Raw genomic sequence first — 14,639 nt, 5'->3', positions numbered from 1 at the left:
ATTGCAACAAAACGTTCTGCTTCTTCAGAGATTTGGTTGAAGGGAACACCTCTCCATGGGATTTATAAATTCTCAATTTTCAGTGCTGTCGCCTTAAATGCTGTTGATTTCCAGTGAAGGTATTCAGACTACTATTGGGTAGGGAGTTCTCAGATTTGGGACCAGTGACAAGCAAGACTAGTGAAATATTTTAAGTCATGATGGTGAGCAACCTGTAGGTGTGTTGCATGTGCCCAGTCATTGTCCTTGATGTTGGAAGAGATCACAGGTTTGATCGATGTTTAGGGAGTAACATGGGTGAGTAACTGCAGATGATTCGTCAATGGTTTGTTGTAGCCACAGTGCACCAGTGATGGAGGGGATGAATACTTTTTGTTGTGACAAGGCTTTAAATCAAGTAGGCTACTTTGCTTTTAATATTGAAGGTAGACACAAAATGCTGGAGTAATTCAGCAGGTCAGGCAGCATCTCGGGAGAGAAGGAATGGGTAACGTTTTGGATCGAGACCCTTCTTCAGACTAATTTTGACACAAAATGCTGGAGTAACTCAGCGGGTCAGGCAGCATCTCGGGAGAGAAAGAATGGGAGAGAAGAAAAGGAATTGCTTTTAATATTGCGTTTGAACATCTTGGATTGGCACACATCCAAGCAAATGGAAAAGATTTCTTCTGTGCCTTGCTGATGGTGGAAAGACTTTGGGTGTCAGGAAGTGAATCAATTGTTTTTGGATACCAGGTCTCTGGGCGTTTTGGCATTTTGGCCTGTATGCAACATTGTTCTTAATCAATCAATATTACTAAATACAGATATAATCTGGGATGTAGATGACAAAAATCACCATGTATAACACTGAAAGTCGCAAAAAGATTAATCAAAAGGGTTTTTAATGTTAATTTTTTTACTTATGCTTCATAGAATATCTCCGAATATTTAATCAGTTTTGCACGTGAAGTAATCTTGTAATGCAATTCATCTGCAGTATAAAATTACTGAAGTCTATGGTCTATTTAAGGACATGTTTTTTGTTTCTTGAATAAAGTATCTTTTGAATTCCAAAACAAATCCCTCTGAGGAGGTAAGGAAATTGTCCCATTGTTGTCATTTGTGCTTCTATAAAATTTAATTTCCAAATAGCTCTACTTCAAATTGTCAACACCTGTTACAAATCTGTGGGCGGCTTTGACCTCTGGAGTAATAGGTTGTCAAACTATTGTTGACCATGATGATGACGTGCATGTAATATCCCATGCCAATTATCTGCTCACCCTACCGAAATACCAATTGATGAATGTGTCTCCATGTGACCGATCAGCCAAAACATTATGACCTGATGAGCCAAAACATTATGACCACCTGCCTAATATGCTGTTGGTCCTCCGTGTGCAGCCCCATACGCAGCCCCAGTGCGATGCACTGCGTATTGACACATTCCTCCCGTGACCACCATTACATTTTTCTGTGACTTGTGCCACAGTAGACCTTCTATCGGTTTGGACCAGACGGGATAGCCTTCATTGCCCTCGCACATAGATGGGCCTTAGGCGCCCAACACTCTGCCGGTTTGTGGTTTGTCCCTCCTCGGACCAATGTTGGTAGGTACTCGCCACTGCTGACCGGGAGCACCCCACAAGCCGTGCCGTTTCAGAGATGCTCTGACCCAGTCGTCTGGCCATAACAATTTGACCATTGTCAAAGTCGCTCAGGTCTTTACTCCTGCCCATTTATCCTGCATTCAACACATAAACGTCAAGAACTGACTATTCACTTGCTGCCTAATATATCCCACCCCTTGACAGGTGCCATTGTAACAAGATAATCAATGTTATTCACTTCGCCTGTCAGTGGTCATAATGTTTTGGCTGATCGATGTAGATGAGAGACAAAAAAAACAACAGAAGCAGGAAATCTGAAATAAAACCATAAAATGCTGGAAAGTTTAGCAGGCCAGCAAACTCTGCGGAAGGAAAAACACTATAGATGTTCCGGGTTGATGATCAGATATAGCCTATGATAGTGATGGAGGAATTGTGAATTTTGGTAAAAAATCATATGGGTGTGCAAGTGGACTTATGCTTGGTTGTGGCTTGTCAGGTCTGCAAAGCCTTCCCTTTTTTGAGATGCCAAAGATGCTGGTGAAGAATATTTTACAGAATTGAGTGATCCCATTTGTCTTTGTTACACATTGTGTCTGGATTAATGAGCATGTGGTTTATTCAATTTTATCTTTGTTTTTTGTAGTATTCGTATACAATTGTGCAACTTTCTTGGCATTTCATAGGACAATGTAGAATTAACCGCATTGTGGGCCTGGAATGTAGGTGAGATCAGTTTGGGGCAAAAAGATTCTGTACCTTCAGGCTGTCTGAGCAAAATAGGTTTTCATAATCCAGTCGTCAATCACTTAATAATTTATGTGTAGGAAGGAACTGCAGATGCTGGTTTCCACCAAAGATAGACACAAAATGTTAGGCAGCATCTCAGGATAGAAGAAATGGGTGATGTTTCAGGCCGAGACCCTTCTTCAGACTGAGTCAGAAGTTCAGACTCAGTCTGAAGAAGGGTTGCGACCCGAAACGTCATCCATTCCTCCTATCCAGAGATGCTGCCTGTCCTACTTAATAATTTATATATACATAAACATATCTGAATTTTTTCACGTTGACACCCTTTTCAGACTGAGAGTTAGGGGACTCTCACTGACTCTCAGACTGAGTGTCACCCCTGACTCTCAGTCTGAAGAATGGTCTCGACCCGAAATGTCATTTATTCCTTTTTCCAGAGATGCTGCCCAAGCCACTAGTTACTCTGGCATTTTGTGTCGATCTTTGTTATTTTGATGTTTGTGAATTTTACTTGTTATTTCCAAGAAATTCTGTATTATCTTTACTGGTATCCAAAAGGTAACTAATTAAGTATGACTTTGAGTGATCCAATCGTAGTACCCTCTTACCTTGCTTCGTACACATGATACATTCCCAGGAATGAGAGTGCCAATGGTCATTATTTCATATATAAGAGAAGTATTACAGACAGCACATATACTGGTAACCTGATATGTAACCTTGATTTCTTTGCTGGTGTACCAGGAGCCTTGCTCAAATTCTTGTCCTCCCTACAACTGAAAGCAAATAGGTTAGGAACCTGAAACAAATCCCTGCCATGACACACTTATATCTGTGAATTGCCCAAGGCTTAGTGTGGAGAGGCTCTGTGAGGGCTGGTGTTGGGAGAGTTACTGAAAGAGATTCAGTCAGCATAGAAATGGGGATTTGGGTTGCACCCTGAATAACTGTAGGCCATTGCTGGGAACAGTCAGCAAATTAGTTTAGAGATACAGTATGGAAATAGGCCTTTAGGGCTACTGAGTCCATGCTGACTATCGATCACCCATTCACTCTGTTATGTTATCCCCATACACATGCTAGGGACAATTTACATAGGACGATTAACTTACAAACCAGCAGGTCTTTTGTGATGTGGGAGGAAACTGGAGCATCCAAAGAAAACCCATGCTGTCACAAGGAGAACATACAAAGTTCACACAGACAGCACCCAAGGTCAGTGTCAAACCTGTGTTTTTGACGCTGTGAGGCAGCGCCTCTACCAGTTGCATCAGTGGGCTGATCTTGTGTTGATAGATTGCCCCGACTGTGTGAACACTCATAACTGCTGCTTGGATTTGATGATAGCTGCTGTCTCCGCCATCTTGCAGCATTGTTTTCCCAACTTGAACTTGGCCATACTGAACTTTGGTAATTCATAGCTATAGGCAGTTTGAATAAATGTCGTCTTTAGAGAACAATAAGAGGTATACCTTTTAAGAGTTCAGACCAGAGGGTCATATGCAATATAATTAATCGGTGATCTGCAGGGTGCTGCTAAAATAGGTACCAGTTTGTTTATCTATTTTGCTGCTACTTCATTGTTTCATTGGACAATTTTAATGTGAAAACTAATGAACTAAGACTTTTACTGATAGATCAAATTTCTTGACAGGGAGACTGAAACACATTTCTCATCCGATACTGATTTTGAAGATATCGATGGAAAAACGTACAATCCAATCAAGGTGAAAAACAGTGTAAGTTTATTTCTTTATTTGTATCCAAGTTTTTAAAGGTAGCTGCACATCATGTTGTGCTTCATGTTCCGTTAGTTGGGCAATTTTTTATGCATGGTGCTGCAGTCCATTTTTATTTCAAGTCCTTCAAGCTTGCTGACAGGCTTGTTGTCTGCCATCTCATAAAATGTCATTTGGAAGCCCAACTCTATCACATGAACCACTCTTTCTCAACAACTATTTTTGTTACTCAATCCAAAAACACCATCAGTTTAGATGCTCAGAAATTGTTTTTTACAAATGCATGCTGTTTTTTCCTGATCAATCCATGTTTAGAGGTATAGAGCTGTACATCTCAGAAACAGGCCCATTTTACCTTCCATGTCCACATTGACATCCGCACCCATTCATACTCGTGGTACTTACCCGGAAAAGGTCTAATATGCCTTGCCAATTCAATTGTTTGTCCAGATAATATTTAAATGTTAAAAGGAGCTTCACTGTTAACATGGGAGGCGTATTCCAGATTCCATCCAGACTGAAAATATTTCTCCTTGGGGACTGTCTAACTACTCCTTACATGTGCTCACTTGTATTAGATATTCACCATGTGAAAAACATTCTTAATATGTACCCTACCTATCCCTTTCCTAATTTTGTACACCTCTATCAAGGAATAAAGGGATATGGATCATGTACAGGCAGATGAGATCAGTTTATTCCTTGCACTTCATTGTGCCTATCTAAAATTCTCTTAAATGCCACCAATAATTTACGCGCTGTATCAGTAAGAGAGTTGAAAATAGGCTTGCTAATGGCCTTCAGAGAGGAACTCCATTGTTTTTATCCAGTCTTACCTCTGTGACTCCAGACCCATTGATGTGGTTTACCTTCAAGTGCCTCCTTCGCACAGGAGTTAGGGTATAAATAAATGTTGGCCATGCCAATGAAGCTGAAATGAAATGATTGTTCATGGCATTCTGTGCTATTGTTTCGATAACTTTCTTCCCTGTGATGTTAAACTGACTTGCCTATAATCCCTGGGTTTTCCCTTTTTTTGATCAAGGGTGTAATCTGTGCAGTTTTCCAGTCCTTATACACAACTCCTGAACCTGTATGTTTTCAGGATAATGGCCAGGGCTTTATCTTTTCTTCTTTCCATTGCAATCCAGGATGCATCCCATACTGACTTCTTGACGCATTCATTATTATATGTTCCTGTACCTGTTTTTAGTCTGTCCAGGCTTTCCATTACAAATTACTTTTCTGAGACTCCAGGCGTAGTGTCTTCTGGAAAGACTAATGCCAAGTACTCATTTAATATCTCATTCATGTGCTTTGCTTCCATGAATGAATTTATCTTTGGGTGACTGATCAACCCCACTTCTCCTCTTAAAAGCTTTTACTTTGTACACAAGAATATAAGACCATTATTGGATTTGTTTGTTTGTATGCTGCAAATCTTGGGCCTCATCACAGACAACAATGAGACGGCCTACAGAGAGGAGGTAAAGGCACTAAACAGCTGGTGCCAGGAAAATAACCTCTCTCTCAATGTCAGCAAAACTAAAGAGATGATCGGGGACTACAGGAGACAGCGGGGGAGTGGACACCTCCCCATCCACATCGGTGATGCTGAGGTTGAAAGGGTCAGCAGCTTTAAGTTCCTCGGTGCGCACATCACTGAGGACCTTTCCTGGACACTGCACACGGACACAATAACAAAGAAGGCCCACCAGCGGCTCTTTTTCCTGAGAAGACTGAGGAAGTTTGGCATGAACGCCAGCATCCTCACAAACTTCTACAGATGCACCATCGAGATCCTGCTGACGGGCTGCATTACAGTCTGGTACTGGAACTGTTCTGCCCACAGCCACAAATCACTACAGAGAGTGGTGAAGACGGCACAGCACATCACTGGCAACTGTCTCCCGGCCATTCAGGACATTTTCTACTGGCGGTGCCTGCGGAAGGCACGCAGCATAATCAAGAACCACAGCCACCCAGCACGCAGGCTGTTCTCCTTGTTACCGTCAGGCAGACGATACAGGAGTATGGCTGCGCGTACCACCAGACTTAAGAACAGTTTCTTCCATCAGGCCATCAGGCTTCTGAACTCATAAACCCATTTCACATCATATATGTTGATTATTTTTAATATTGTCTTTTTACATATTTTTAATATTGTCTTTTTACCTTACTAATGTCATTTTAAAAATCTTATTTATCCTTGGAATATTACTGCTGAGGTGACCGTTGTCTTGTCAAATACATTTCATTGTACCGTTGACCCTGTGCCAACCTACATATGACAAGTAAAATTTATTATTATTATTATTATCTTAAACTTTCTCCATCTTCTCCTTTTAACTTTTCTTCTGCGCCCTTCCATCAGCCTGGTTTTAACTGTGTTAACAAGCTAGCATCTTTCTCTATAATTTATTGACCAAGAAAGTGCTTGTGAACTCAATTCAGAAATTCCTCCTTTTGCTGTTCCAGCCTTTATTTGGATTGACGAAGTCCCCCATTATTATTGCTTTAGCACATCATTAATTTCCCAGTCAATTAGTCCCAGTTGTGCAACCATATATTTGTTGTTTCTTAATTCTCAACTAATTCTCATTCATTGCCCTTGAACATCATGTCTTTCCAGCATTTCCTTACGATCTTCTGTTCTTCCTCCTGTTCTCACTTTTTCTCAAACAGTTCTAATTCTCATTCATTGCATCTGTAGTACTGTAGTTGTCCTTCTTGCATCTCTCCAGCCATACATTTATCTGTGTAAACGCCAATTTCTATATTTAGTGGTCTGATTTTTTTCTGGAATTTCCTCCTCTAAGTCCTGTCTGTTGATCTTTTTCTGAACTCAAAATCCTTTTGCACTATCCTGACAACTGTACATTAGTACCTAAATGAATATTCAGCAGCTGCTCGGCAGTATCCTTATCCTAGGCTCACAGAGGGCAATTACATTTTTTAGTCATTTTCAGCAACCACAGAAATAGCTGTCTGCCTCCCTTATTTATAGAATCTTTTATAAATGTTATAAAAGATTCGTGGTGGAAATACTCGGGGTCAGACAGGACGGGTGGAGGTAGAAACTGAGTTAACATTTCAAGACAATAACCTTTCATCGGAACCCTAATAACTGTTGCTCCCTTGATCTTTTCCCATGTCCCTCGTGTCATTGAGTCACCCGTTGTGTATAATGGTATTGGCTGTGGTTGCACTCCCCAGGGGAAAATTCTTTTGTCCTGGAACTTGAGCACCTCTTGCTGACAAAACTCTCTGGACTTTCTGGTTGTCCAGAACACAGGAAGTGTCCTGGATTTTTCACATGGTGTGGGATGTGCAATCGTCAGGAATGGTATGCCCTTTCATGTCTTTATTAAATTGATTTTCAGAAAACAGAAGGAATATCCTTAAAGTACTTTTATCATTAATCACTGTTGTTTACATGAAGGAACATAATAATTCCGTGACATTTTGCTTCAACCAAATCATTGTTTGAATTCACTGGGGTTCTATTTTTGCATAAAATAGTCAATTGGAAGATAGAATTCCTATATTTTGGTAATACTTCTTTGCGTAGTCGTGTAAAAGTCTAATTTTTGATTTCTAGTCAGGGAAAAAATCGAAGAAAGCCCCTGGAGAGAAAGGAAGATATGGAAGTGGTGCAAAATCTGCAACAGGCATGAACCGGATGAATGGGCATCACCAACAGAATGGAGGAGTGGAAAACATGATGCTATTCGAAGTTGTGAAACTGGGCAAGAGTGCAATGCAGGTAAAAATTGTTCTTGAAAGTGGCTGGGCAATGATTTTATTGTGCAGAAAAATGAGGAGTTTGTGAAACAGACAGAATCTATTCTTCAAATTTGCAATTAATTTTATTGTATGAACTGCTCTTGTAATGTTCCAGTTGTCAGTCAAGCTACCCTTCCAAGGAGGCTCCTGTCAGTTTTACGTTCCACTCACTGTTCAAACAAAACCAGATGCCAAAATAAGGCTCAACTTTGGGTTTTAATGAACAAATTCTAGATTTTTTAGGATTGGCAAGCTAATGAAGCGATAGCTGCATACCAAAATGATGAAGAAGGCTGTATCTTTTTTATCAGCTGTTAATAACTTTGATTCATTTTGTGATTTGAGTTGATTTGGGAAATTTCATACTTTTCCAGTGTTTTTGAAATGCTGAAACAAAACTGATGTCTTCAGAGGAGGCTATACTTGCAGAGCTGTTGTTTTTACAGTGTGCATATATTGCTTAAGTCCTCTTGACCCGGCTATGTAAACTTCCTTAAATTCACTATTTATCAATTCATCATTGCATCCACATGTCATCGACTTGCAATATCTACCCATTTCCGCTTTAGTACCTCACTGTATATTCTTCCTTCCTCTGCTTTCTACCTTCTTTTCTACCTCTTCACCCCCTACCCCCATACATCATTTTGTCTCATTCTTCTTGCCATATCTTTTTAGACTGTTTTTCCTTAAGCTAAACTTCCATATATTAATCTCTCTTTTATTTTGTTTTTATAGTCTGTTGTGGACGATTGGATTGAATCCTACAAGCATGACCGGGATATAGCACTTCTTGATCTCATCAATTTTTTCATTCAGTGTTCGGGCTGTAAAGGTGGGTTTTGTTCCTTCTGAAAATGAAACTTTATTGATTCTGTTGATTAGGATTGTGTCAGAGAATTGGTTTTAAATCTTTCCACTGATGTGGATAGAATTTTATCCAAGCAGTTCAACGGTATCTTTTCACCCAACGTAGAAACATAGAAAATAGGTGCAGGAGGAGGCCATTCAGCCCCAAGCCAGCACCGCCATTCATTGTGATCATGGCTGATCATCCACAATCAATAACCCGTGCCTGCCTTCTCCCCATATCCCTTGATTCCACTAGCCCCTAGAGCTCTATCTAACTCTCTCTTAAATCCATCTAGTGATTTGGCCTCCACTGCCCTCTGTGGCAGAGAATTCCACAAATTCACAACTCTCTGGGTGAAAAAGTTCCTTCTCACCTCAGTTTTAAATGGCCTCCCCTTTATTCTAAGACTGTGGCCCCTGGTTCTGGACTTGCCCAACATTGGGAACATTTTTCCTGCATCTAGCTTGTCCAGTCCTTTTATAATTTTATATTTCTCTATAAGATTCCCTCTCATCCTTCTAATCTCCAGTGAATACAAGCCTAGTCTTTTCAATCTTTCCTCATATGACAGTCCTGCCATCCCAGGGATCAATCTCGTGAACCTACGCTGCACTGCCTCAATTACAAGGATGTCCTTCCTCGAATTAGGAGACCAAAACTGTACACAATACCCCAGATGTGGTCTTACCAGGGCCCTATACAACTGCAGAAGAACCTCTTTACTCCTATATTGAAATCCTCTTGTTATGAAGGCCAACATGCCATTAGCTTTCCTCACTGCCTGCTGTACCTGCCCGCCAACTTTCAGTGACTGGTGTACAAGGACACCCAGGTCTCACTGCACCTCCCCCTTACCTAACCTGACATCATTGAGATAATAATCTGCCTCCTTATTTTTGCGGCCAAAGTGGATAACCTCACATTTATCTATATTATACTGCATCTGCCACGCATCTGCCCACTCACTCAACCTGTCCCGGTCACCCTGCAACCTCCTAACATCCTCTTTGCGGTTCACACTGCCATCCCAGCTTTGTGTCATCCGCAAACTTGCTAGTGTTACTTGTAATTCCTTCATCCAAATCATTAATATATATGGTAAACAGTTGCGGCCCCAACACCGAGCCTTGCAGTACTCCATTCGCCACTGCCTGCCATTCTGAAAAGGACCCGTTTACTCCTTCTCTTTGCTTCCTGTCTGCCAACCAATTCTCTATCCATGTCAACAACCTACCCCCAATACCATGTGCTCTAATTTTGCTCACCAATCTCCCGTGTGGGACCTTATCAAAGGCTTTCTGAAAGTCTAGATACACTACATCCACTGGCTCCCCTTCATCCATTTTACTTGTCACATCCTCAAAGAATTCCAGAAGATTAGTCAAGCATGATTTCCCTTTCATAAATCCATGCTGACTTGGACTTATCCTTTTACTGCTATCCAAATGCACCGTTATTACCTCTTTAATAATTGACTCCAGCATCTTCCCCACCGATGTCAGACTAACTGGTCTATAATTCCCCGTTTTCTTTCTCGCTCCTTTCTTGAAAAGTGGGATAACATTAGCTATCCTCCAATCCACAGGAACTGATCCTGAATCTATTGAACATTGGAAAATGATCACCAGTGCATCCACTATTTCTGGAGCCACCTCCCTGAGTACCCTGGGATGCAGACCATTAGGCCCTGGGGATTTATCAACCTTCAGTCCCATCAATCTACCCAATACTATTTCTCGCCTAATGCTAATTTCTTTCAGTTCCTCTACCCCCCCTAGATCCTCTGTCCATATTGAATGAAGTGTTAAACTTGACAATTTCATCAGTGGGCTTTTAATGTTAACTAGACCAAGTGGACCCGTTGGGCCCAAATCTCTCCTGCATTGGTGCAGTCCCCCCTCCTCCCTCACCCCTGCCCTGCCCCCGCCCCCTGCCCCCTCTCTACCCCCTCCCCATCCCTCCATCACCCCCTCTCTCCTCCCCCCACTCCATCCCCCTCAACCCCCCTTATCCTCCCTCTCCCCCCCCCCCCTCCCTAGGAGATAGATTTTAACTTTAAAAATGTAACGGCAATTTCAATGAAACTTCCATTAGCACCAAAAGGTCGACAGTGAGCAAGGTGGGCCTAAAATTGTCGCACTATCCTGTACCGTCTTGGCTGTAGTTCAGGAACAAACAAACAAACGAGAGTTTTAGTATATAGATGTATGTGCTTGCTTTACCTGGGCAGGGGTCTGAAGGAATTGTATCAGGTTTTCACTTTGTTGTTCAAAACTTTTGTGAAGATTAGTAGATTTATTTTGTTGATACATTGGAACGTTTGAGGTGCAATTAATTCGGAGGCAAGTGCAGATACAACTGATTATTACTCAGTGCATGGAAAAATGCATCAAAAACATTCGTAAACTTAAGCATGATATTGCTCATCCTCCTATCTTTTTGAAAGGATCAGAAGCTTTATTGAGTATTTTCAAACTCATTAATTGTAACAATAACGCCCTATAGAACATGTGGCTGCTTTGCCCTAAACCTCAGGAACGGAGACAACATCCCAGAATTTGGATGTTCTACCTAATATTTCAGTTTACTGACGTCGCTTGGTTGTGCTTTGTGATATTGGAAATTGACTCGTAATTCTCAGCTATCCTAAATAAATTACTGCTAGGATTACAAGTCAATCTATTCTGTAACACTCAGATGCTGCCACGGCCTGTTGATCCCAGTCAATTGGCGGAGTTTTCTTTGTGTCACTGTGACATTTGTATAATAAGAAAATAATAAGAAAAGGTACAAGTGCGATTGACCCTCCTATCCAAGAAAAATAAATATTTGATTAGATTTGAAGAGTTGCCTGAATTTGAACTAAACTATTCATGCTCAAAATAGTTCTGCTTAATACATTTCTGCATTAATCTTAAAATGATATCAAACTTGAGAGCCTTGTTTCTTGCTAATTCTTGCTAATTCTGGGTCTTTGAATAAAGTTGATAACTGTATTTGATAAAATACTTTATTATGCAGTGAACTGTAATTTGGTATCGCATTCTTTGAAGCTTAAAGACGTTATGTCAAATTAATCTGTCAATCTCTCCCTTTTTATTGGGCCTGATTATACTGTTTTTGACCTGTCATTTGAAATTGCTGCCTGTGATTCCTGAACAATGTCCAGACCCTTTGGTCAGGAGGGACATTGCTGTTGATAGCTAGGTTTGACATTGTTGTGTAGATATTCTACCCTTGACACAGGTTAAAACACAGGGTGAAGCTTCAAATCCTGATTTGTGCCTTTAGAAAACTATAAAAGTTAAAGTAAATATATGGAGCTACCTGTCCCTTAGTTGGTCCAGATTTTGCAAATGAACAGCAAATGCAATTTAAGCCATTGCTTTCTCAGACATTTTCCTCTGACATTGTTTTGCAGGTGTTGTTAGTGCTGAGATGTTCCGTCACATGCAGAATTCTGAGATAATTCGTAAGATGACAGAAGAGTTTGATGAGGTAATTTTTAAAACACAAACCTGATCACAAATTAAAATGCTGCACCTGATAGGAATTGGAAATAATGCAATGGTTCTGCAATAGCTGTTATCAGAACAAGGTGACTGGCCATTACGATGGATTTTTAAACTTCTGAGTCAAATGATTACAAATTGATGCATTAATTTGTAATTGCACATAGTTGACAAGTCTAACTTAAATATCTGAAAATTAATTTGATAATGTTGTCAGAATTGGATGTTGGCCATCATCCACACCTTTCCCCTTCTGCAACCTTTTGCAGTAAAGTTCATATTTTTAATAAGTGAGGTTTTGCAGGCATCTCGTGTATTACACGTGCTTGATCTATGTGTTCTTGAAATAACGTATGTTTAATTAATGCCAAGACCTAATTTATGCGCTGTAATTTTGAAATGAAGCGCTCAAAGTTATGCTTAACTATTTAAATTTCTATTTTTAATTTGTGCTTGTTTGAATTATGCGCTGCTTTTCAGGGATGTAAGCCCCACATAAAACGCAAGGTGCCTGTTCTCCATTTTAGTACAGATTGCTGCCTTGTGCAATCATTATTTATTGAAAAGGACAGTTCACTTGTTTCTTCTTCATAATCCACTTGTGCTTATAAAATGAAGCAAATCCAATGGAGTTCAAAGATACAGCACTTCAATTTTCAACATAGAATAGCTGGTTAATTGTACCTTTTTTGGTAAATAGACACATCATTTAGTTAATATTTAAATAGTATCAATATCATGAATATATAGTGAAGACTTGATAGACAAGTTTGCTATTTTTGCACATTAAAATGCAACGCCTCACTGTATTTCCTGTTTGGTATCGTATTTTGGGGCCAATTGTCTTCAGCTGCTTTATTTGTTGTTTCCTTCCATCATTTCTGTAAGTTGATATGCCGACCCTGTTTTCACACACTATTTTTGCTTTTTTCCAAACTTAGGACAGTGGTGATTACCCTCTCACAATGCCTGGTCCACAGTGGAAAAAATTCAAGTCCAGTTTCTGTGAATTCATTTCTGTGCTTGTACGGCAGTGTCAGTACAGTATTATATATGATGAATACATGATGGATACTGTTATCTCGCTGCTGACTGGATTATCAGACTCCCAAGTTAGAGCATTCAGACATACCAGCACATTAGCAGGTACACTTCAAAATATGGAAAATTGTGAGGGGGTGTTTGGAGTTAGTTTTATTTATTATTTGACGTTTGCCTGTATAAACGTCAGGCAATGCGGAAGTGGCGGCGCCTAACGGCTGCGGCTCGCTAGCAGTCTGTTCGTCTTTTTTCCTTTTTTTTTTGTTGTGTGTCGGTGTTGGGATGGGTTTTTTTGTGTTTTTTTTTTTGGTTGTGTATGTGGGGGGTGTGGGTGGGGGGGTGGGGGAAACCTTTCTCTTTTAGGTCTCTTCCTCACGGCGCGGGGTGCGGCTCGGCCGCGGGGCCTTCCATCGCCTGGTGCGGCTCGGCCGCTGGACTTAACATCGCCCGGCGCGGCTCGGCCGCTGGACTTAACAGTGCCCGGTGCGGCTTGGCCGCGGGGCCTTCCATCGCCAGGTGCGGCTCGGCCGCGGGGCCTAACATCGCTGGTGCGGCTCGGCCGCTGGACTTAACAGTGCCCGGTGTGGCTCGGCCGCGGGGCCTAACATCGCTGGTGCGGCTCGGCCGCTGGACTTAACAGTGCCCGGGCCGCGGGGCCTAACATCGCGCGGCTCGGCCGCGGGACCTTTCATCGCTGGTGCGGCTCGGCCGCTGGACTTAACATCGCTCGGTGCGGCTTGGCCCCGGGGCCTTCCATCGCCCGGTGCGGCTCGGCCGCGGGGTCTAACATCGCCCGGTGCGGCTCGGCCGCGGGACTTAGCTGCGCACGGCTCGGTCGCGGGGCCTTCCATCGCCCGGTTCGGCCGCGAGACGTCTCAGCGCCCGGTGCGACTCGGCCGCGGGGACTTCCATCCCCTTGCGGGGACTGTGCCGGTCGGTCGGGGACGAGCTGTCTGTCCGTGGGCGTGGGGAAGAGAGTGGAAGTTTTGTTGCCTCCATCACAGTGAGGGGGTGTTTGGAGTCACTGTGCTGGACGTTTGTGTTGGGGTCATGTGTCTTGTGTTCTTTTTGTGTGTGACTGCTATGTAGTTTCGTTCGGTACCTTGGTACCGAATGACAAATAAAGCTCTGTTGAACTGTTGAACTGTTGATAAAAAGCTCTAGGGCCATGTTCATTCCTGCACAGATACTGTGTTAAATAATGACTTAAAATAATGCTTTTACAACAAAGCTACATTGTTTCTTAAATATTTTTTATTTCTGTAAAAATTGGAAATATTATTTCAAAATCTTAGTTCATTGCTTATGCAGTTATCATTGGTTTTACCTATGTAGCACATTTGTTGAACAGTCGTCTTCCTCATCT

The 14,639-nt window shown here is 41.7% G+C and overlaps 1 protein-coding gene across 4 annotated transcripts in view; it reads left to right on the top strand.

The window, feature by feature from the left end:
• The window catches only part of stag2b (STAG2 cohesin complex component b), a 116,021-nt gene that overhangs the window by 52,526 nt on the left and 48,856 nt on the right, over positions 1-14,639 (top strand). For 3 of the 4 annotated variants that reach the window (XM_078412554.1, XM_078412556.1, XM_078412555.1), the window contains exons 3-7: positions 3,997-4,081; positions 7,683-7,847; positions 8,606-8,702; positions 12,142-12,218; positions 13,174-13,378. In XM_078412554.1, the coding sequence (XP_078268680.1) occupies positions 3,997-4,081; positions 7,683-7,847; positions 8,606-8,702; positions 12,142-12,218; positions 13,174-13,378 (629 nt within the window). Of the gene's footprint in view, positions 1-3,996; positions 4,082-7,297; positions 7,428-7,682; positions 7,848-8,605; positions 8,703-12,141; positions 12,219-13,173; positions 13,379-14,639 lie in introns of all 4 variants that reach the window. The other variant, XM_078412557.1, reaches the window with a different exon arrangement.

This window comes from Rhinoraja longicauda, chromosome 15 (genome assembly GCF_053455715.1).
Source record: "Rhinoraja longicauda isolate Sanriku21f chromosome 15, sRhiLon1.1, whole genome shotgun sequence".
NCBI lineage: Eukaryota > Metazoa > Chordata > Chondrichthyes > Rajiformes > Arhynchobatidae > Rhinoraja > Rhinoraja longicauda.
This window is presented reverse-complemented; position numbering and strand designations above follow the sequence as displayed.